At 39.9% G+C, this 25,031-nt stretch overlaps 1 protein-coding gene across 5 annotated transcripts in view; it reads right to left on the bottom strand.

Annotated features, from left to right (window-relative positions):
* Positions 1–703: 703 nt before the first annotated feature.
* The window catches only part of ERICH3 (glutamate rich 3), a 130,601-nt gene continuing 106,273 nt past the window's right edge, over positions 704–25,031 (bottom strand). For all 5 annotated transcript variants that reach the window (XM_008265057.4, XM_051856358.2, XM_070076971.1 and 2 more), the window contains 4 exons: positions 23,210–23,653; positions 9,586–9,711; positions 3,993–6,211; positions 704–3,326 (listed from right to left, as the gene is read on the bottom strand). In XM_008265057.4, coding sequence (XP_008263279.3) covers positions 4,011–6,211; positions 9,586–9,711; positions 23,210–23,653 — 2,771 coding nt within the window. In that variant the 3' untranslated portion in view covers positions 704–3,326; positions 3,993–4,010. The remainder of the gene's footprint in view (positions 3,327–3,992; positions 6,212–9,585; positions 9,712–23,209; positions 23,654–25,031) is intronic.

Genomic DNA, 25,031 nt, shown 5'->3' with positions numbered 1-25,031 from the left:
GAATATTTCACTTACTAGATGAATCTTCCTTAAGGCTTCTTTTCTTTTCTCAAACAATCATTTTCCAAGGGCAGTAATTGTGGGAAAATTATTGATCTTAGAAAGGTTAAAGAACTCTATTTTTAATTTACAACATAAGAGTTTATAAACCCACAGAAAAAGCTTAATTCAAGGAATGCAAGTAAAAAGCCCAATTCTGCCTGCATTTCCTTTGGTTGTCTGTTTCCCTTGAATTGTTTACATGATCCACTTTGTTCTTTGATTGACATTGGCTGGAAATATAACTCTCCTGACAACAATAAAGCATACACTAATGATAACTTTTTTTTTTGCCTTTTCATAAGTAAACAAAAACATGTACAGATTCACATGTAGTATCTTAATTATCTACTTACGTTACTTTGCTATTATTTTAAAAAGTCAGTTAAGTCAGAAGACCTGAGGTCAAGTATGATTTTAGACATGCCACTGAAATTTATTTCTTAAGTTGTCTATTACATTGTGATAACAATGTTCCTCCCTGACATTATCCCATGTCTGTAAAAGATGTGTATGAACAGTCAGTATAAACACATACACTCAAAAATAAAGCCCAGTGAAACTAATTTTCTCTTCCTTACTCTATGGAGTTCAATTTTTGTAGGAAAAGAACAAAAAATGCTATAAAACTCTGCCTTATGTACAAAGAACCACTCACATGTCATACCTAGAGACATATGATTTATTTATGCCTATAATAACAAAGAAACTAACAAAAAATCATTTCAGTTGAACGTACAAATAATTTTATAATACAATATTTGCAGAAAAAGAATTCACTTAATGAAAACATCACAACACTGAATTTCACAGTTAAACCCACATGCAGATTGAAGAATTATATTACAGAATGTTTTGATGAAATGTGTTAAATATAAAAATAATCCAATGCAATTTCCATTTAGCACATTATACAAAACTATTTGTCAATGGAATTAACACATTTACAGTTTTTCCCACAAGGACTTTGTTTCCAAAGTGCTCTGCAGCATCAAGCTTGAAATCAGAGAACAAATACCATAGAGCTCCACAGTTATGTAGCTCAGAAGTTGGATATAATGCAGGTGAAATCCACTCATAAAACATAAGTCCAATGATGGAGATCTATGAAGTGAAGTGAGTAGCACACTCATCTCTCAGTGGAGGTGGGGCAGAGGTACTATAAATAATGAGTATTGATTACCATTTTCCAGAGAAAGAAAGAAAGAGAGAGAGAGAAAGGAAGAAAGAAAGAAAGAGAGAGAGGGAGGGAAGGAGAGAGGGAGGAAGGAAAGAAGGAGGGAGGGAGGGAGGGAAGGAAGAATCACAGTGCTTCTGCCATCTGTTTTCCAATGGAGACTAATCTTCAGTACACTGTAGTCAATGATAGCAATTTCCGGACTTTAGTGTACATCAGGATTCCCGGAGTGCTTGTTAAAACACCAATAACCAGGTCTCACCCAGAGTTTTGCATTTAATAGATATGAGACGATGTTAGGGACAAGTTTGATGCTGGTGCTCCTGATCAAGGGACCAGTGCAATATCTGTCCATTATCCAGTTCAGATTATCAAATGACTCAGTTATTCATTAAAATGGAAAACACCTACAATGACCTGGTCACTAAGGACATAGATGGTAGAGCAGCCAGCTTGGATGGTTTACCGTAGCAGGTTCCAATTTTGGTCACATAATAGAATCAAATGAAGAGTTGAAAAAAACTAACAACTTACATGTAGTTTTATCTAAAACTAATTAAATCTGTATCTCTGAGGTCAGCCAGGGGTTGATTTACTTATGAAAGTGTCCATACAAGTATTATGTGGAGTCTGGCCATAGAATTTGCTTTAGGACATTCTCTTTCACTTCCTCGCCAAAAAAAAAAAAAAAAAAAAAAAAAGGTGCCCTTTGGGGGGCAGTGTCATATAGATATCTTCAAGGAAACAAAACCTCGAGGCATCACACTGATACACCATTGGAAAATAATATCAGGGGGTAACTGAGAGAGCAACATGACTGTTGATTTATAATGGGCTGCAGGTTTAGTTCACAGGTTTGAAATAACAGAACTCAGGAAGATGAGCAGCACACTAACCTAACCCGCCTTTCCTTTCCATTGAATGACATCAACTAAAGAGTGGAATGTTGGACCATATGCTGATGCACTAAGTTATCTGCAATCATTATTATCCTCATCACCACTGAGCTAAATTATTTACTACTTTGCTTTAAATTTGAGTACTCCTAAAAATAAGACCCTAGAGATGAAATGCTACAGGCTATTCTTTTACCTCAGAAAGCACAACTACAGCAATGCACATAAAATGAAGAACATTTTGGAATAAGATTTCCACTTTAAATTGCCCTCCTGGCATAAATAGAAAGAGTGGATAGATACAAATGTAAGTGAATAGGCACATCCCCGAATCCATTCTGGATGGACTTAGGGATCTGGAGCAATGTTCAGTCTTGTATATACCTGGAAGGACCTTTGGGAGCTCCCTTTTACAGACCAAGTCATTAAAGTCTCAAGCCACAGTTTTGGGATTTTTTTTTTTTTTTTGCTTTGTTTTGTTTTGTTGGATTGATGATTTTACTTATTTGAAAGGCAGAGTGACAGGGAAAAAGAGAATGAGAGAGGGAGAAAGAACCCCACATGCAGTTAGGGCTGAGCTAGGCTGAAGCCAGGGGCCCTGATCGCCTCCATGTCTCCCATTTGGGTGGCAGGGTCCCAAGGGTTTGCACCATCTTCTGCTGCTTTCCCAGGTGAATTAGCAGGGAGGTGGCTCAGAGTTGAGCAGCCAGGACTCAAACCAGCACTCCCCTATGGGATGTGGGCATTATAAGTGGAGGCTTAACCCACTGTGCTGCAACAACAGCCCCAACACAGACTTTACATAAAATCCCCATGTATGAAACTGAGACTAAGATTTGATTATAAAATTAAAAGCAAATTTTGGATCCTGGGTATCAGGCCTGGGCTTTCAATGATATCTGGTAAAAGTCAAACACTTTAAAGCCACTATTTTGGTTTGACTATATTCAGATTAGCTGTGTAGAACATGGAAGATCCTCACAGTTAGCTCTGCGTTAGGAACCACTACTCCTTCGAAGGGGCTTATGGATGTGCTGGAGCTGTCACAGGGCTTATTGAGCTACTGACCGGCGCTGACATACTGGAAAACATGTTGGACAAGCACAGTGTTGAGGAAGAAATTTTCCAAACAATAACATCTGACGTCCAGGGGAGACAACTGGGTGAATCATTTCCTGCTCTTTAGGTCTTCCAGAAGGCATCTTGAAAATTTCCTGAAAAATAAGAAGGCAGCTAGTGATATGGATATAACCACTCAAAATAGAGGAATCTGGGCACTAAGGAGGTAAGGGCAGCAAGGAAAGACCAAGCTATGCAATAAATTCTCTTGTTAGTTCCACCCTCCCAATATTTATAGATCAGTTTGACATGTATAAAAAATGTCTTATATTTTGAATATGCAAAAATTGTTTATATGAAACCTAAAACTGCATAAATGAAGTCACAGAGCCCATTTAAAGGCAAATGATCACAGAAAAAAAAAACCTGCTTTGATTCTTTAAAGCACTGAAGTGGAAATGGATTCTGGAGTAAGTTTGATTCTTCTGTGGTCTATCCCTTGCACATTCTCTTCCATAAACATTTCGCCTTGGGAGTCCTGTCTGGGAGACACAGATCTCACTATTTCAGGGAGTTGTGCTTGTAAGGACTGGGCAGTGACTCGGAACCACAGAGGGAAAGAGGTGGGTCCCTGGGATCCCCTGGGTGCCTCCTCCATCTTCCCCAACCCCTCTCCAGCAGGGCGAGGGCCAGGCAGGCCGTCATAGCACCCTGGGAGTAGGTGTGTACACAGACACCCACGAAAGGGAAAGTCGGCCTCAATAGAGAACATTCACAGTGGAGTTTCAATTCAGTCCTCCTAGAACCAGGCTTAAACTCACCGCGGGCCAGGAAGTCGCCTAGGCCTTCACGTTGTTGAAAGAACTCTCTGCAGGCTCACTGTCATGGTGCACCACCTGCTCTTGCGTTTGTTGCGTTCCAGGGACACTGGGCTTCGCAGGAGGTGTTGCCACCGCCCGTAGATTCTGGGCTCTGGACGCTGATGGTCCCTCGGGCCACGACCCCGGTCTCTCCTCTTCAGGGATTCCTGCTTCCTGAGCCGGGCCGCCGTCCCCCGCGGCCGCCCACCCTGCCTTTGGATCCTGTCCCGGTGCGCTCTCAGCCTCCTGCGTTGACGTCGATGGAACTGTCAGCTCCTCCAGCGCTGCCCTCTCTGCAGCTGTTGCTTTTCCTAGCAACTCATCCCCTTTGTGCCAAGTTTCCTCCCCCGCAACAGCGGGAATGGAGGCGGCTTTCTTTCCTGCTGTTTTTCGCTCGGGCCCCTGCGGATCTGCCCACAGCTCCCTCTTCTCGGTTAGGACAGCTCCTCCCCCTTGGCTTTGATCTTCCTCAGCCACCGTGCTCCTTGCTTCCATCTCTCCTGGCCCCAGGGGGCGCTCTTCGTCCTCCTCCTCCTCCTCCTTCTCCTCTTCCTCGTCTTCTGGGTCCTCGTCGCCCTCTGCGTGGCTCAATTTGCCCGCCATCACGGGCTCTCCCTCTGGATCATCTTCCGGGGCTACAATCACGGCCCTTTCTGCACCTCTCCCCTTCAGAGGCCCGGCTTCGTCCTTCCCCTGCCCTGCAAGGCAGTGCTGGTCTTTGGCTGCAGCCTCCTCCGCCTGCCCTGGGGCCGTGACGGGCCCCTCTGGCGGCGCCTGTGCCCTTCCTGCGGGCTCACCCTTGGGCGTTCCTGCCGCGCCCGCTCCGCCACGACGGGGCCCGTCCTGTGGCGCGGCTCCTTCCCTGGGCCCTGTGTCCCCCGCCTCGCTCAGGCCTTCCCCTGCTCCTCCTTTCCTCGGAGCTGTGAAGTCCTCCAGGGCCTCCTCAAATCCAGGGGTTGCCTCACTGGCGGTCCCCACTCTCTCTGTCAGCGAATGTTCTGGACGCCCTTCTTCTTGGGTCAATGCAGCCGCCTCCGCGGGTGCCGCCGCCTTGGCATCAGGTTCACTTCCACTTCGAGGGGCTTCTGTGGCTTCCTCTTCGACGCTGAGTTCCTTCCCTGCTGTCCCCTCTTCACTGTTGGGTGTATGCTCGGGGTCTGGCGGGCGTGCGTTAGTCCAGGGCTCCTCTGCTCGCTCCGCGTCGGGTCCCTCTGGAGCTGCGTCTGGCCTCTCAGCTTCCCTCCTCTCTGCTGCTGCGTCCACTGCGGCAGGGCACAGCGCGTCTTTCCGGCCCTCTCCCGCGTCTGATTCGGCCTCCATCAGAACCTGTTCTTGCTTACTGAGGGCTTCAGAAATGTCCTCGGAAACGGCCCCGCAGCTTGCCTCGGCCTCGCCTCTGGAGGAGCTCAAGGGGGTTTCTGCCCGCATCAGCCCCTTCCTCTCTTCAGCCTGTTCCTCTCCCCCAGCCACTGCCTCTTCAGAGCTACCCCCGGCCTCGGAGGCCACGTCTCCCACCGGCCCCATGGTCTCTGGATCTGTGGATGCGTCCTCTTCATTTTGGTCCACGTCTGGCTTTGGGGACCCTGCCTCGCTCAAGGCTGCCTCCCCGTCAGCCTCTCCTTCCTTTTCCAGCGTCCCTGCTTCTCTCTCGGCTGCTGCCCCCTGAAAACACCCGGAGCTCAGAGCCACGGCCTTGTTTGCAAGCCCCGCCCGCTGCACAGTTTGTTTCCCTGCGGACACTGCGTGTTCTGGCTCAGGCACTGTTCCTGTGCAGGCCGGCTCTTCAGGACCCTCCGCTTCGCTCAGAGCCACAGAACCCCCTACTGCTGCTTTTCCTGTGGGGCTGAGCCCCCGTTGGCCTGGACTTCCGTCTCCTGTGCCTGTCCCTGCCCCACTGCCTTTACCTGCAGGTGTCTCCCTTTTTTCTGTGACTTTGTCTAATGTGGGCCGCTCTGCTGTTGGCTTCCACTCCCCTGCAGGGACCTGAGTCATCGCTGCTTTTGCCCTGGGTACTGCACCCCCTTCTTTCTCCTCTGTGTCAGCATCCCCGTGTTGGGCGGCTTCATCTTCCTCTGTAGCTTCTTTCTTCTCCAGTACATATGTTTCCTGTGCAGCTTGCTTGGTTTCCATATTTGAGTTGAGTGCTACCCTTTCCTCCACCACTAAATTATTCTTTTGTGCTATAAAAGTAAAGTTAGAAAACAAGGTTACTTTAATGAATGTGGACAAAGAGATACTATATACCATCCTGTATAATACTTATTGATAAGAGATTTCATATATGATGTCAAGGGAAGTTGAAAATTATAACATTTTCTTGGTTATATGATGACATCAATTATAGCAAACACTGTTTTAACAGTGGCTTTTCATTATGAAAATCAATGCTTTCAAATCTAATGGACACCCTGATTAAAGTTGGACATCAAAAATACTGAAAATAAGCAAACAAAAAAATCTCATTGCCTCATGTCTTAGAATAAAAAAAAATATTTTTCTTTCCCTCTTTCTCTCACACACAAAAACAAACTTCCTAATTTCATTTGAAGAACTTTTAGGAAAATTACACAATAAGAAAAATAATATGTCATCTTTTTAGAAATCATTATGGCCTATAGTACCATAATATTCTTTTCTGTCAATGTTTCTGCCCCTCATGTGGTCATTTACCAACACAATCATAGTGTACACTGATCATTGTATCATACTTTACTCCTTATTTTAAAGCTACTATATCTATATTTAGTCATCAAAATCCTTTGTAGCTAGCTCAAGGTAAGACTTTTTACTAAAGACACCAATTTGTGTTACAGGTCAGTGTATCTCCCATCTACATTCAGAAACTGATTTGCCTTTGGCAAAACAGGATCACAGAACAAGACAAGGCTTTGTAGTCTGGGACAATTTTCAACATAAACAACTTTCTAGAAGTAAGTCATAAGGTCTCATCCATAATTCCTCAGCAAATCTGAGTGTATTGACTATCATTCTTCAATAAATATACCTTTGATACATATTTTTAAAGGCTTCAAATGGATTACTATTATTTAACAAAGACATGTGTTTTTGAATGATCCAAGCCAACTAATTAAAGGCAAGTCCTGCCAAATACCGAAGTGTTTAAATTTTCCATCTGCAGAAAGATACTGGACTATATGCTATAAAATAAGTTACCATACCAGAGCTTCCACTTCTCAATTATGTACATTAGAAAGTAAGCCAGTGAGTTTTTCTGACATTTTTCACATGCTTGCCTTTTTTGGCTAGCTATCTTACCACCAGCACCATAACCAACAATCTATTAGAAGTTCTGATCTTACTTCTTCCCTCTCCTTACACCCATGCATGACTGCTCACTAGCTCTCCCAACACAAAATATGGCTAGCCTTAATTTTGTTGCCTCAGGCTCCTACTAGCTACTATGGTAAACCATTCTGAGGTAAAGCAATAATCGCTGGTATTATATTTCCTTTAAAAATGTATTTGGATCTCTCTGTCTCTCTCTCTCACTGTCCACTCTGCCTGTCAAAAAAAAAAAAATGTATTTGGAAAGTAACTTTTGATGTCTTCTTTCAAAGAAGTAAAATAGAAATTTCAGGTCTATCAATGGGACTGAGATGGATTTTTATAGGTGTTCCTCAGTGTATCATAGTGGTTATTTCCTAAATTGTACCTAAAAGTTCCAAAGGGAAATGTAGAACAAGAGTTTACTCAGAGAATGTGTAGCCTCTTCGCCTGAGAAAATATAGTACATTCTATTTCTTTACAATTACTGGATTTAAAGCAAAATTAAATTAAAACAATGAAAATGTGTGTCAAGTTTCTTTGGCAGTATATCTTGCTATACAAATTCCTGAATGAAAGTTTACTAAAAAGTCAGTTATGAAAATATTTAAATAAAGTCCTCTGTGTTTCTGTGCTGGCCTCTAAATTTATGGATTAATTAAAGAACATTCAGGAAAACAGGGGAATAGAATTGCCTGCCTACCATGTAATAATATATTGTGCCTAAATTCTAGGAGAGAAAGTGCTAATGGCATCCAACTGAGCTATTAAGTGAACATACACACCACAGAGGCGTCCACCATGACATTCTTGAAGAAAGAGAGGAAGTAATTGAAACCTTCCCGGGAAATAATCAGTGCAAAAACATGGCATATGTGATTTGATGGTAACCACATGGGCTTTTGAAAAAAAATATTTCATTCAGGAGAGCAAGAAATATTCATAAACAGGGCAATTTGATTTAGTAGGATGAGTCTGTAGCTGGGAGTCAGACAGCTCTGGGTGAGAATGCCAGCCCTGACACTTACTAGCTGTATGACTTTGGGAAATAACAGCTCTCTAAGCCTTCATTTTCATATCTGTAAAATGAGAACAGCCATGCTTGAATCACAGAATCCCTGTGATAGCAGACGGGATAGTTTATGGAAAATGCTTAGCACAACGCCCAGCTTACAGAAAGCCAGAACGAATCTTCCCTCTACTTTCTCCCCACTGATTATGACTTACCAGATTTTCCTACTTGAATTTGATTTGATCAATAATAACTACTAAGCCTGTATTGCAGAATAAAGTTGGGGGAGGTACACCAGAATTCTTCTAGTTGAATACCCATTATAAAAGACAGGTTTTCTAAGCTTAGGGTGCCTGATCTGCAGTTCAGCCCATTTTCACATGCAAGTGTCACCTGGCCCTCTTCGTGCAGCCCAGGGAGAACCCAAACTCAGGGATTCAGTATGCATATAGTTACTGTGGCTACCGCTATTTGCTGTGAGTAATAAAGCTCTTTTTTCTCTGACCCAGGTGTATTGTGTACTCTGCCAATATCCCCAACACTGGCTGGGTAAGTTGTTTACTTCAAAGTAGTATGAAATTTCAAATTGATGACTATCATTAAAAATTGGAGATGGGAGTAATGCTACCATGTGATGAATAAAGCAAGTACCCTTAGAACCGTTATGCCTAAATGTATTCATGTCAGAAAGTTTTTAGAAAGGTATTAACTAAATATAGGAAAACCTGATTTCAAGGACATAGGAAGTCGGACTACATATGAATGAGTCACGGTCTGTTGAATCACCCTAATTGGCACTTTTGCAGATGGAATGCTTGTCACCAAGAGCCAGGTCGTATACTGATGGCAATGAATTATTTCCTAATTAAAAAAAATAAGTTCAAATGAATCATTGTGAAATATGCCTTGGCTTTCGGGTGTCTCCACCTGAGTCAGTTAAGGCAAATTCAGCTGGTCAACTAACTGGGAGACAGAGTATGAAAAACAGCTGATTTGAAAATCTCTACCAGTATTTTATAACCCAAAGTCCTTTTCTCTTCATCTTAGGCACCGGTGTATTCAAAAAAGAATAATAACATTCATATCTGATGTCATTTTCAAAGCTCCGCTTTAGGCCTCCCAACCAGTTGCTGCCATCACATTCATTAGTTACAAAGAAAAAGAATGTGGCAAAGGATAGGAAGATGAAAGATGCAAATGGGCTGTCTTTTACAGGGGATTTCTGAAGGTCTGTCCTAGGTAATGATGTGCCCTTACCTCCACCTGTGTCAATCTTCGGCTTCCTCAAGGGCTTCCCCGGCTCATCTGCACTGCTAACACCAGACTCGGCGTCATAGTGGCAGTGGTAGCCTGGTGCCAAGTCTTCAGTTATTATCTGTCCAACTGATTGGAGATTATATAAAATATCAAAAGGTATAAAAACAGGTCACAGGAACGTTGCCAACCTATTTCACATAACTTAAGCAAGTGGGGTCAATTTAAAAACATGCACACATTAAAATGTAAACTTGTTTGTAAAATCTATTGGATTAAACAACTACCAAGCTATGATTTTAAAAGGAAAACACAACACACAGAAGATCATGAAGTAAAGAAATCCATGCAAAGAATTACTTGTATTTATAAATAGACAACAGCCAGAAGCGGTGATAGTCTGTAAAGTGCACATGCAATGGCATGATTGAAAAAGCAGTTTAGTTGGCTTTTCCTTTCTAGAAATATGTTACAGCTTTTATGACACCAATCATTACTGCTCTCTTAAATTGCTAAAACTTTCAAAGTTGACTAAGTGATTAGCACTTCATCCATTAGTATATTTTAGTGATTTGACCCCGATAACCACTCCATGTGGACAGAAGCAAAAAAAGAGACATTACATGATTCCCATAAATTTGACAGTAAAAGCTATTGTAGAAATTCCTGTCATCTGTAGCTGGTTACTAACAAGTACTTCTGGATCACAAAGTTCCACTTCCATATTCTATAATGACTATGTCACCTCAAGAGCTTTGGTTTTTAAGCCCAAGCCTCAGTTTACTCATCAGTCAGAAAGATATTTGCTCAATGGTTCTTGAGTAAAAGAATATATTCAGAGCATGCTCATCTTCTTATTGCAGGTCCTATACACTTAATATATAACAGTGATGACGACGATGATGATGATGAGCATTTCTATTATAAGTGTCCTCACCCAATGTGTTGTGATTCTAGGCAAAACTACAGTCAATTGCTTACATTTCTCAAAATCCCCTGTCTTACTAACCCCCTGTTGGTGGGAATGCAAACTGGTCAAGCCACTATGGAAGTCAGTCTGGAGATTCCTCAGAAACCTGAAGATAACCCTACCGTTCGACCCAGCCATCCCACTCCTTGGAATTTACCCAAAGGAAATGAAATTGGCAAACAAAAAAGCGGTCTGCACCCTCATGTTTATTGCAGCACAATTCACAATAGCCAAGACCTGGAACCAACCTAAATGCCCATCAACGATAGACTGGATAAAGAAATTATGGGATATGTACTCTTTAGAATACTATACCGCAGTAAGAAACAACGAAATCCAGTCATTTGCAACAAAATGGAGGAATCTGGAACACATCATGCTGAGTGAAATAAGCCAGTCCCAAAGGGACAAATACCATATGTTCGCCCTGATCGGTGACAACTGACTGAACACCAAAAAGGAAACCTGTTGAAGTGAAATCGACACTAGGAGAAACGGTGACTTGATCAGCCCTTGCCCTGACTGTTAATGAACAACTTAATACATTATCCCTCTTAGTAGTTTTTTTTTTTTTGTCTGTTCTACTTAATATGACAGGTTTAATTCTGTAATTAATACACAGTTATTCTTAAGTGTTGAAATTTAACTGAAATGTGATCCCTGTTAAAAATAAGAGTGGGGATAAGAGAGGGAAGAGATGTACAATTTGGGACATGCTCAAGCTGACTTGCCCCAAATGGTAGAGTTAGAAACATACCAGGGGACTCCAATTTAATCCCATCAAGGTGGCATGTACCAATGCCATCTCACTAGTCCAAGTGATCAATTTCAGTTCACAATTGATCATAATGAAAGGACTAAGAGTCAAAGGGAGCACATAAACAAGTCTAGTACCTGCTAATACTAACCGACAGAATAAATAAAGGGGAGAGTGATCCAACATGGGAAGCGAGATACTCAGCAGACTCATAGAATGGCGGATGTCCTAAACAGCACTCTGGCCTCAGAATCAGCCCTAAAGGCATTCGGATCCAGCTGAAAAGCCCATGAGAGCATTTCAGGCATGGAAAGCCAAGACACTCTGGCAAAAAAAAAAAAAAAAAAAAAAAAAAAAAAAAAAACCTAAATGAAAGATCTCTGTGAGTGAGATCCCAGTGGAAAGAACAGGTCTTCAAAGAAGGAGGTACCTTTCTCTGAAGGGAGGAGAGAAATTCCACTTTGACTATGACCTGTCTAAACAAGATAAGAGTCAGAGAACTCAAGGGGCTTCCATAGCCTTGGAAACTCCTGACTGGTGCATAGGGAGATTACTGATGCCATAAACAGGAGTGTCAATTGGTAAAGTCAACAACAGGAGTCACTGTGCACTTACTCCTCATGTAGGATCTCTGTCCTTAATGTGCTGTACATTGAGGCTTAATGCTATAACGAGTACTCAAACAGTATATTTCACTTTGTGTTTCTATGGGGGTGCAAACTGTTGAAATCTTTACTTAATGTATACTAAACTGATCTTCTGTTAAAAAAAAAATAAGAAGAAATTAGCAATTCCCAACTTGACTCTCACTGGGATTAAACATGACAATAGGTCTGATCTGATTTCATCATCATTTAAAAAACCATCTATTATTTTTCACTTTATGTTTCTGTGTGGGAGCAAACTGCTGAAATCTTTACTTAATGTATGCTAAACTGATCTTCTGTATATAAAGAGAATTGAAAATGAATCCTATGTGAATGGAAGGGGAGAGGGAATGGGAAAAGGGAGGGTTGTGGGTGGGAGGGACGTTATGGGGGGGAAGCCATTGTAATCCATAAGCCGTACTTTGGAAATTTATATTCATTAAATAAAAGTTAAAAAAAAAATCCCCTGTCTTGCTTATCATCTGATGAGCCATGTTCTAAAACCCTGTCATCTTCCACCTGGCTCCCCTCTGGTTAACAAAAGTGCACTCAACTATTAGACCTAGAAATGCCTTTCAGAATTAGAACATGATTTCTTCAAAACTTCATTGCTGTCTCTTCTTTTATTCCCGCCCTGACTTCCTTCCTTCACTCCGTCATACCCACCCTTCCTTCCTCTGTCCTCCCATTATTTTCTGATATGTACTGCTGACACAATAACTATACCTTGAGAAAAACATAACTATAATGCCTAACTAGAATGTAGTCTCTGGCTTAGTTTAAGATTACTTACTAAGGGGTAATATTTACTGATCCCTTTGTTTGGAAACAAATAGTGAGATATCTGCCTCAACTGGGTGTTGGGAAGAAATGGTGACAACTAGATTAATCTTATGAGGATAAATGTGGGAATGAAAAGAGGAGCGCCATTCAGTTCCAATGTATTCACTTTTCAAAGATTTTGAACATTAGCTTTCTTTATTAATCCAATATAGAAAACAAAACTTCTTTTACAATAAAATAATTTAAAGATGACAATTTTGTGATAGCAGGATTTGTTATCAGGTCAATCTTTGGTTTAGAAATTTTATAAACATGGTACATATAGGTTAAATATCATGTTACCCACTACGTTCATGCTAACATTATATATTTAAAGAGCTTAGATAAGCAGTTTTAGGTCTTTGCATATAAATTTATTTGGTTGATCAAATATTGGAAATAACAAGGATAGCAGAACCAGAGGGGAAGGTAACAAGTCTAATTTAGTAGCAATTACATGAAGTTTTGTTTCACTAATGTTAACAAGACATCTAGATCTCTTCCAAGTAGTCCACAGGCTATAAAAAGAGATCTGGTTTATAATATTAAGAATAATGATAATAATAAGTAATAATTAACCAATATAAGTTTTTGAACCAAAAGACTATTCTAAGACGACAAACAATGCTAGCACAGCCTGAAAAATCACAACCACTCAGAACTGATGGTGAAGCATGTAGTCCCTCTGTGTCTAGACTGCAATCACCACTCGCCCATGTCTGCTGGCTTGCCCCTGGAGGTCTAGGCTTTGGAAGCAGGGAGAACCTGTACAGTCAGGTGTTCGGGACCCTGGCTCAAGTATCAAGGATTTACTAGATGTGAGACCACGAAAGGTTTCATTTGGTTATTTTTTTCTCTGATGCTCTTCTGAAGCTGAAACTTAAAAGCAAAAGCTTGGCTGGTGTCTAATCTCGACTGTTCTCCACAAGTGGTCAAAGAGGACTGTGAATGCCGGGACTCCCATGTCAGCAACGTGGCTCCATCTATTTAGCCCTTCAGCCCTGAAGACTCTTGTCCTTCACCTCTCTATCAAGGTGACCACTAAAGCAAAGATAGTTACCAGTTCTCACAGAATTAATACCAAAATTGAATAGTCTTGTATGGAGAATTTCTCAGAAAAGTACTTGTTTCCACTCAAGTGATATAGGAGACTTTAACATGTTTTTTTCAAAATACCAAGATAGCCTTATATTACATCCTTAGCTTTTTGTTAAACTAAGACAATAAAATATTTTTTAAAAAACCTTTATGTATTGTATAATCTGTAAATATCAAAATAGTATATGATCATTTTCTGAAGTTTGGGAATATTAAAAGCAGAAAGAAAAAAACAAAAATTTCCCACAATTTCATCACTGAGAGAAAACTATTGTTAACCTTTTGGTGGACTTCTAAGTGTTTTTTTACCCTTACTGTGGACAGCATTTCAAATTCTATTTTCTTAATTTAGTACTATTTGTGACTACTTCCCTATAGCATTAAAGATTCTTCAATAAAATGTTCTAATAAATTCTGGCTAATATTTGGCTAACCAACTGCTTATTGTTGGATATTGAATTGTTTCTATTCCTTTGTGATTATGAAGCTATTTTTATATACCAGTTAACCATCATTTTTTTGCATATGTTTCTAACTATATCCTTCGGATACATTCTTCTGATTGGAATTATGAAGTCAAAACTCACTGATTTTTCAGAAGCCTTTGATATGTTTCTAAATATTTTCCAAAAAGAGAATCAATTAACTTCATCTATAATGATTACAAGGCTTTTTGCCTCTGCACTGTGCCAACAATGTCACAATTTCCACCCATTCTTTCCATATTTGATAATTTAATAATTGAAAATGATGACAAGAATAGGGTAGGCTTTTGGTAGTAGTGGTTAAGATTTCCTTTTGTGAATTTCCTGCTATATACTTCTATTGCCATGATGTTTGCCTTATTGATTTGTAATAATTCTTTATGTATTATAAATCCTTTGTTGTATACATGTTGTAAATTTTTCTGAGTTTCAGTTTTCCTTTGCTCGAGCGTGTTGCTGCTGCTGCTATCAAGAATTTTTTTATTACCACTATTTTTTCCAAGTTAATTAAAATTGTTTTCAAATGCCAAAATACTGTTAAATATCTGGAGACATTCTACATTAAACTTGGAATTTAAGCTGACAAAATTGCAAGCATATTTATATTTAATCATCTATTCAAATATTTGGAGTAAATTCCCACTTATCGTAATTATTCTTTAGAATTATTTATCTATTCAAAATGCAGAGAGACACAGAGAGAGAGAGATTGTCTATCTGCTGCTCCAGCCCCCAAATCCTGCAATCCAGACAGAGTTGGGCCAGGCTGAAGCCAGGAGTGAGGAACTCAATCTGCATTTCCCACGCGGGTGGCAGGAACCCAACTACTTGAGCCATCATCTGCTCCCTCCTAGGGTACACATCAGCAAGAAACTGTATCAGAAGCAGAACCAAGACTTGAACTCAAGGACTTATCTGGGTTGTGGGAATTACAAGTAACATTTTACCTGCTGCACCAAATACCTGCCCCATCGTAATATCTTTATCCAGTCTGTTTATCTTATGTTTTCCCTTTCTACATATTCCTAAAGTCTGATTACAGGTACTGTTCATTTCTTGTTTACTAGCAAGTAGTTTGTTGTTATACTTTGAGGATATACTTTGAAAAAAACAAAAAATAACTTCTGGTTTCAATAATTACATGATTAATTATCTAGAGAGTTGACTGTTTTTTCTTAAGACCCAATAATTATTTAGAAACCTGCTTGTAGGTTTTATTTATTTTTTTGTGTGAAAAGTAATTTTATTTTGTGAATAATTTCTAGTGTTATTGCACTGCTATCATGCAAAATGGATTCAATTTTTACTTTGTGTTGCTAGAAAAATACAGGCGTGTGGAGAACACTATCTGATAAACCACCCTAATAAATTTTATTAATCCTTTTTTCCATATATTGATCATAGGAAAAAGATTGATATCTATGTAAAAGTGAGAATTGTTACTTTTGTAACTGCTGGTTAGCATCTTGAATGCTCTTAAATTCCAGCTGGATGCAGGTCTTTCTCATATGTGTTAAGCTGAGGAATTTACCAATCCCAGCTCAGTGACCCACGAGATGGGGGAAGAAGGAAAGGAGGGTAGGGCTTTAAACCCTCTTAGTAAAAGCAAAATTTTGTGTGTAACTTTCCAATGGCTGTAGAAGCTACCAAGGTTGGCCAGAGCCTCACTCTTGGCATTGCCATCTTCTTTCTTAGGGAGGAGCCCCTGCTAAGTCAGGGGAACACCCTTTTCTGTTTCAGTTGACTGCTGTTTGGGGTTGTCATCCTGGCTTTTCTTGAGTTTTGGCAACAGTACAAAATCCTGAAAATGAAAGGGCTGTCACAGGACAGTTTTTCTGCTCCTCTCCCTTCCTCCCTCAGTTTGCCCTGCTCCCGGCCTCTGGCTTCTAATCTTTGAGATCCCAGATTATCTCTTTTTTAACTTCTATAAGTTTACCTTTGTTTTTATGAGAAATAAACTCACCATAGCTCATGATTTCTTTCTCTAATATGCTTTTTTATGTAGCAAATCTGGATGGTACCTTCTTTAGATTCGGGAACAAACTTTTTTTTTTTTTTTTTTTTTTGACAGGCAGAGTGGACAGTGAGAGAGAGAGACAGAGAGAAAGGTCTTCCTTTGCCCTTGGTTCACCCTCCAATGGCCACCGCGGCCGGCGCGCTGCGGCTGGCGCGCTGCGGCCGGCGCACCGCGCTGATCCGATGGCAGGAGCCAGGAGCCAGGTGCTTTTCCTGGTCTCCCATGGGGTGCAGGGCCCAAGCACCTGGGCCATCCTCCACTGCACTCCCTGGCCACAGCAGAGGGCTGGCCTGGAAGAGGGGCAACCGGGACAGAATCCGGCGCCCCGACCGGGACTAGAACCTGGTGTGCCGGCGCCGCTAGGCGGAGGATTAGCCTAGTGAGCCGCGGCGCCGGCCCAGGAACAAACTTTTTAAACTGCTATTTTTAAACTTTATTCCTTATTTAACAAGGAGAGGCAGGCATCAAGTATTTGAGCAATTATCAAACTGGAATCTCACAGAATTTTTATTAACTTTTCTTAAAAGTTGATTTATAACCTTAATGATGCTGATATGTTAATGAAAAAACTTAGAAACTCATTGTTATACCTGAAAAGTTCTTGTGGAACCAAGTCAAGTCACTGCATTTTAAAATTCAGATCATCAGACACAAGATATAAAAGCTGGCTCTTTAAAACCTGTTAGTCAAGCCGGCACTGTGGTGCAGTAGCCTAAGCCTCTGCTGTGGGACTGGCATCCCATATGGGCATCTGTTCGAGTCCTGGCTGCTCCTCTTCCAATTCAGCTGTCTGCTGTGGCCTGGGAAAGCAGTGGAAGATGCACTGACATGGGAGACTGAGAAGAAGGTACTGGCTCCTGGCTTCGGATTAGCCCAACTCTAGCTGTTTGCAACCATTTAGAGAGTGAACCAATGGATGGAAGACCTTTCTCTGTCTCTCCCTCTCTCTGTAACTCCACCTCTCAAAATAAATAAATAAAACCACAAAAAAATCTATTAGTCAAAATGCAAGTGGAATTATTAGTCATAAATACTAAATTTAAGAACAATATTCTTATCATTTTGAGCAATGTTTAATTGTGTGGATGGATAATTTGAACATTTCAGATATTCTTTGCCATAAACTTTGATTTGAAGGAAAAATAAAATATTTACAATAATAACAATGAGAGTTGTAATTTGGCCAAACACAGTTCCAAGGCAGCGTTTGCTTTCTTTCATTGTTTTTTTTGATAATTCTATTCTCATTTTGCTTCTTTCTTTCCCTTTGCTCTCCCTCTACCCCCAAAGACAATCATACACATCCTCTAAGCCATTTTTGTCTTTTAAAATAATGCCAAAAGTGACAGAACGAAGAGTATTTTGTTTTATAATTATCTGTTCTCCGTGATAATGCTTTTAGTTATCATTATTGGACAGCTCAGATGAAAATAAAAATACATTGAAGAATAAGAAGGAAAGTCTAAGAAACCATCCAAGAACAATTTACTGTTTATCAGGGATGTTGGGAGGGGGACGGTGGTTGCCATTATGAACTCTTTGTTTCTTTTTTTTTTCTTTCTTTCTTTCTTTTTAGAGAACTAGGTTTCTTCTAGCCAGTATTGTCTGTGTAGAAGATTGGGCAGAAGAAAGATGATGGGAAGTGAAAATCAGTAAATATAATTTTTAAAAAATTGTTTGTTACAAAACAAAAATGTCAGTCTATTATACTTCATACTTATTCATCTTTAGCTCCCTTTTCTGAATTCCCAGATGTCAAAACACAGGGGTCCTAATTTGATACACATTACATCTTTTACATGCCTTACCTTGTATTCTCAATGATATCTACCTCATTCTTACCTTTCCTTGCTTTGAAACAAAACAAACTGATCCCATCTTAAACACACTAAGAATCTTGAATAATTCACTATCCAAACAAAGTTTTGTCAGAAATGTTTCATCTGAATTAAGAAAGTCATAAAAGAAGAGTAAAGATATACTCAAGTTTATTCCAAGTTTCCAGTCACCTTGAAAAGTATCCCTGTGCTTTGATTATTATTTGCAGTCAATCAATCATCTGACCATGTACTCACCATGACAAAATTCATAACTAACAAACATCCACCTACAAGAAGATGTTCTTGTGCTACCTTTGACATTGAAACATGGCCCACAAGAAACAGGATTAATTACAAGCTCAAGACCACAGCTGCCAAAACCAGGTGCAGAAAGCAAAGTTTATCTTCCATACAGTAGCCAGAATAATGTTTTCAGAACTTTCAGATGATGTCATTTTCCTGCTCTCATCTTCCCTGTGGGAAGATTTCCCATCTCATAATAAATTCTTCTGACCTTATCTTATCCCACTAACCTCATCTTCCCACTCTGACCTCATCTTGTAACTCTTTCTTACTTGTCTGCTCTGCTCCTGTCACACAGGCCGGGCTGCCAAATCTTTCAGTCAGCAACTCTGCTCCCACCTTCGGGCCTTTGCCCTGGCTGGACCCTCTCTGCTTTGTGCACTCTCTGCAGATGACAGAGTGGCTCACCTCTTTTCCATCCAAAACTCTCATTAGAGAGGCCATCCATAATATGCCTCCTGTTTCTCAAATCATGACTGTATTCCCTTCCCTTGCATAATGTTTCTTCCAGCACTTAGCCCAGGTTCTACATGGCATGTTTATTTTTCACTGGCCAGGCAGATATCCCCCCTAGAATACAAGCTCCATGTAGACAGGCACTTTGTTATGTGCACACAGAGAATGGTGTGTGACATAAAATAGATACCTCACAAGAATTTGTTAAGTCTATTAAAACAACCAAATCCTTCCATACTTCATTCAGAAATTGTATTAAACATGAACTCATTTCACATGATTTCTTTTTTCTTTCACCAAGATGATTTTACCCTGCCTACATGATGACAAAATTGTACTTTAGTCATAACATTATGTAGCTTTAAATTACCTGGTCAGTCACATTTGTCTTAACTTACATTTAAAAAAATAAAATATCTACTTCCATATAATTTAAATGATAATTTACATTAAAATGCACTAATCTTATATAATTTTATTTATCATCATCATGTCTCCATTATGTTAACTTTACTTATTATTGCACCAGAATTATTCTACGATAAGAACATAGTAAAAAGATTATATCACAATGCATTAAGACAGCTTAAACTAAAATAACCTCCCAAATTAAACACATTAAAATAAAACTGTGCTCTATAATACTGATTTGACTTCCAAGACCACTATCTTATTATGGCTAGCAATTATAATATTTTACTTTATCCACTCCCTGTACACCACACATCTTTTCTACAACTCACTCAATTTATTGATGGATAGGATAAACCCCAATTAATTGAGATATATGGTAAAATATTGAGAAGAAAAATATCATCTTATGCTTTCAACCTAAATGGAATGAGAACCATACCTGAACTTTACTCATTTATCCACTGCTATGATCTTTAGTAAAACAACTCAGAAATTGTAAAACATCTGTAGTTTTATATAATTTTAGCTCATAGATCTATTCTTAACATAATAATTTTCATTCCAAGTCTAACTGAAAAAATGATTAATTCAGTATCATACAAATATAGAGAATAGTCTTCTATACATTATCTCAGACGTTATTTCATTCTGACCTAAGGATCTAGTCAGGGATCTAGGTAAAAATACACACATTTCAATTTCATGACTGCAATGGCTTTAATATCTAATTTTCATTCACTGTGTTTTGCAAAATAACCACCTAAATCGTCCTGCATTTTAAGCATTATAACCTTGGTTCCACCCCTCTCTTCTTGAGCTACTTAACTGAAGACTCAACTAAGAAGGACGAACTTGTAGCAATTGAGAGTAGAATGGTTGTTGGCAGGCAGACGCTGAGGATAGCAGGTGGAGGGAGTGATGAAGAAAGTGTCACTAATGGATATGATGTTAGAGTGTTAGGAGTAGGAAGTTCTGGTGTTCTACTGCACAGCAGGGTAGCTATAGATAATATATATCTATATCTATATCTATATCTATCTATCTATATATCGTGTGTATGTGTGTGTGTATTTAGAAGCTAGAAAAAGGGATTCTGAATGCTTTTATCATAAATAATTGACAAGTATCCAATAATGGGGAAATGGCTAAATTATGAGAAAGCCACAGAATGGAATACTATGCAGACATTAAATATGTTCATAAAGCTTATACAATAATATAAAAATTATTGGTAAAATATTAAGATACAAAGCATATTGCATATTATAAAAATGTCCATCTACTTTAACAAAAGATCTTTACTTACATAAATCTGTGTGAACAATCCTGTTTTCCAGAGTAGAAGTAAAAGCATTAATAAAAGTAATGTCAGTGTTACTACTGCACATTATCACCTCTACTTTTTTAATTAATAGCTTGCAAATAAGTGTACATTTTCTAGAATAATAATGATGGCAAAATCCTTTTGAAAATGCTAGGAGACTTTTTGTTATCATCCTACGGCAGAGATTGACAAATTTTCAGTAAAGCCCCAGATAGTAAATTCCTAGGGCTTAATCATGCATTTAAAAAACAGAATTACTCTAAGCTAGGGGCAATAAATTAAACAAACAGAAATACAGAGGTGGACCAGATTTGGCCTAAAGACTAAAGTTTGTCCAACTGTTCTAAAGTCATTTTTGATAAATTATTTCAAGATTATACCATTGCTACACCACACTGTCTGGATACACTACTGCCTTTTTTCTTCTGCATCCCATCTTCAAAATGTTACTTAACCTTTAAAACCTTTCTCCAACATGTTCTTCAGGAAAGCTTTCAAGGTGTCCTTAATCAAATGAGATTTCTTTTCCTCTGAAGCTTCATAGCATTTCAAACCTTCTCTAATTTTCCATAATACTACTGAACTTAGTTCAATTATTGGTGTATCAAGCCTTAACATTTTACATGAGGAACCCTCTCTTATACATTTCTTATTGACTACGGTGCTTTATACTAGTAGAAGCATAATAACAGTGTTGAATTGAAAGAGGACTGTTCACCACCTTGCATTCCTAGAAGACCCCAGTTTCTTTTAACAGACTAAAAGAAACATAGATATCGAAGATACTCATAAGTTTTTTTTTGTTTTTTTTTTTTTGACAGGCAGAGTGGACAGTGAGAGAGAGAGACAGAGAGAAAGGTCTTCCTTTGCCGTTGGTTCACCCGCCAATGGCCGCCGCGGCTGGGCCATCCTCCACTGCACTCCCTGGCCACAGCAGACAGCTGGCCTGGAAGAGGGGCAACCGGGACAGAATCCGGCGCCCCGACCGGGACTAGAACCCGGTGTGCCGGCACTGCTAGGTGGAGGATTAGCCTAGTGAGCCGCGGCGCCGGCCTGAAGATACTCATAAGTTTTTAAAACACAACTGAATTTTCATATGAAAATGTGACAACAAATTTTGTCTTAGAATCAAGAAAAGTGCCCGCCATTGGTAGGGGAGACATGAACGAGACCTGGAAAAGGACCATGGAACCAATGATAGCACAGGCTGCTCTGTGAGAGCCAGGTATCTGACAGGCACACACTGCGTGCCCACCAGACACAGCTGGGTCCTTCACTGTCCTTCCAAAGTTGAGAAAAGCATCAGACCATCTGTGTGTCTAAGCTCCCGGGGCCTGATCGTCCTTTCACTCCCTATTCCTCCTACATAAATAGCACCATCCTACATAATCAGGAACCCTAGGGACCAAGAAGTACTCAAATCAAGGTGAAGACTCGAAGTGAAGTTTGGGATTTCTTCAGACATTTTCTTATTTTTTATCTAAATCAAAATTCTTTCTTTTTTTTTTTTTTTTGGACAGGCAGAGTGGACAGTGAGAGAGAGAGAGACAGAGAGGAAGGTCTTCCTTTGCTGTTGGTTCACCCTCCAATGGCCACCTCGGCTGGCGTGGTGCGACCGGCGCACTGCGCTGATCTGCTGGCAGGAGCCAGGTACTTATCCTGGTCTCCCATGCGGGTGCAGGGCCCAAGCACCTGGGCCATCCTCCACTGCACTCCCTGGCCACAGCAGAGAGCTGGCCTGGAAGAGGGGCAACCGGGACAGAATCCAGCACCCCGACCGGGACTAGAACCCAGTGTGCCGGCGCCGCAAGGTGGAGGATTAGCCTAGTGAGCCGTGGCGCCGGCTAAATCAAAATTCTTATTACATGGTTACAACAAGAAGTCTTCAGAAACCAGGGAACCATTCTACTCAAATTCAAATCCCAAAAATGCCCTTGTTAGCTGTTTAATCTTTGGCAACTGACTTAACTTATTCAAGCCATGAGTTTTTAAACCCTTAAAAAAGAGAAGACAATAATAGAAAGTAGCTCATGGAGACACTGGGCTATTCTGAGAACACAATGAGTTAGTAGTATATGTAAGTGTTTAGAACTGTGCCTGGAACACAGTAAGTACTTATCAGCGTTAGCCATGTATATATTCAAACACATATACAGCCAAGAACAAAGAACATTGCTAGTACTAAATAACCTCTAAAAAGTCACACATACCCTTACCATTAGACATATTTGGGTTTTATTTTATTCTTGAGATAGAATTACCATAGGAAGGAATTTACAGAAAATAGGAAACAGACTATACAAGAATTATCAAGTAAGTTTTAAAAATGCAATAGAAGGAAAACAGCAAGCTGCAAATCCACATATGATTATGTGACAATGAAAGAAATAAGGAAACTGTTGAATCCTCCAGCATGATCACAATAGTATTTCCTGAGCATTGGCAGAATGCAATGACCAGAATCAGCTTCCATGCATGGGTACAATGGCAAATCAGCTCAGTGGTCATACTTACCGCCTCCCTGCACCTCAGGGAGACCTGCCTTTTTGACCCACTCGTTAGCAGTGCTTCCTTCCCAAAGCTTACTCTTCTCTTCCTTTGCTTCCTTGGAAACATGCTTCTCTGACTTCTCAGATAAACTGTCTGCAACCTCTCGAGTTCCTTTCTCCATTTTTTCTTCAAGAACATTCTCAAAGCTTTCCTGTATTGGTAGAGGTGAGGTCTCCACATCTGATTCTTCTATTTGCTGGTCTTCAATTTTAACTTCTAAGAGTTCTGTAACAGGAAGGGGGGATTGCCCTCGCTCCTCACGTTCACTCAGCTCCTGAGAAGACGAACTGGCACCTTCATCTGCACTGTTTTCATCATGGGCTTCCCTGTCCTCTACTGCAGATTCATCTTCACTGTCACCAGAATACGTGTGACTTCTGGATGAGGCTGATGAAGCAGTTTTTACATCTATAAAACATACACATGATAACATCATCATTGGCCCCAGAACAATTGTTTTAATTTTGAAAATTACATTCATAATTAAACATAGTAAAAATTTTAAAGTGTAACTTAGTAAATTTTATATACTTTTCCAAAATATTCTACATAATCGTCATAATAAGGAATAATCTACATGTTTGACTCTGTAGAAGTTTTTAATAGGAGATAACATTTAACTGTATATTAACTAGTGTCTTGATTTTTTTGTTTGAAAGCCACTTTATTGGAAAACATTTGTAAATATCTACTTTGTTACATAAAAAAAGAATTATCTTTTTCTTGTGCAAAGACAGTTATTAGCTATCTCTTTGTATAATCACAGTATTGTCTGTGTAAGAACCATAAATGTTGATCTACTATAATATCCACTATACTAATTCAACCTGATATTTGGACATTTGCACAGTACCAAGATGCTGTATCATACTTTTAAAATGATGCTTGTGTGTGTATGTAGAATGCTTTTGTCTTACTTGAAGTTCTCCAAAAGTAGATGCTAAGATGAAGATTCATAAGCAAGTGCTGAATTAAGGATGTGTTTCAGAGAAACTCTTAAGGGAACACAGGAAGCAAGGCAAGGAAGGGAAGAAGTCAATTGAGGGAGCTACTTCAAACATCTCAATCTCAGTCTGCTACCACAAGGACCTCTAAAGTGGAAGTTATATTTATAAGGGTGCAATTTATATTAGGTAGGAGCTGTTGTTGCATATTTTAGACCAGTCAGACAATGACTATGAGCTACCTCAGGGGGACGTAAACTCCCTGGAACTTCAAGAATCTTTGTGTCTAGGGTAAGCTACTCCAGTAGCCCAGGGAAGTTGTCTGAAGAAGGTGGAGGGTGCAGAGCGCTGGAGAGGGAGTTGGGGAAAGAGATTTGGGGAGATTTGGGAGTACATTGAGGCATCGCCAGATACGTGGCCTCAGAATTTACATTACTCGGAAGTGCTATGTATTACCTAAAACTGTCCTTGACAATGAAGCATCATCTGAATCTAAGGAAGCTGTACCACTTAAAATTCACTGTACACAGTGCCGTGGGCCAAAGAAATACATACTTGTTTCTGCTGTTTTAACCAACAGATCTGCGTTTATAATTGTTTCTTGTAGATAACTTTCAAATGTAATAGACTACACTTAAATGCTGCCTCGCTTTCTTGTTTTCTTGTGCTCTTACTCTTTTTGTTCCTTTTATTTCTGTGTTGTGGTTTCACAGATGGCTTCGGCAGCTAATGCAGAGTGTAAGGGAAGAAATACCTGTCTTTACTTTAATCCTCCTTTCTCCATCCCTCCAGCCTGCTGGCTCTCGCTGACAGGTTTTAGCATTTTAAGTATAGTCTCAGAG

Source organism: Oryctolagus cuniculus, chromosome 7, assembly GCF_964237555.1.
Source record: "Oryctolagus cuniculus chromosome 7, mOryCun1.1, whole genome shotgun sequence".
Lineage (NCBI taxonomy): Eukaryota > Metazoa > Chordata > Mammalia > Lagomorpha > Leporidae > Oryctolagus > Oryctolagus cuniculus.
Note: the sequence above shows the minus strand (reverse complement) of the source record. Positions and strands in the feature narration are given on the sequence as shown.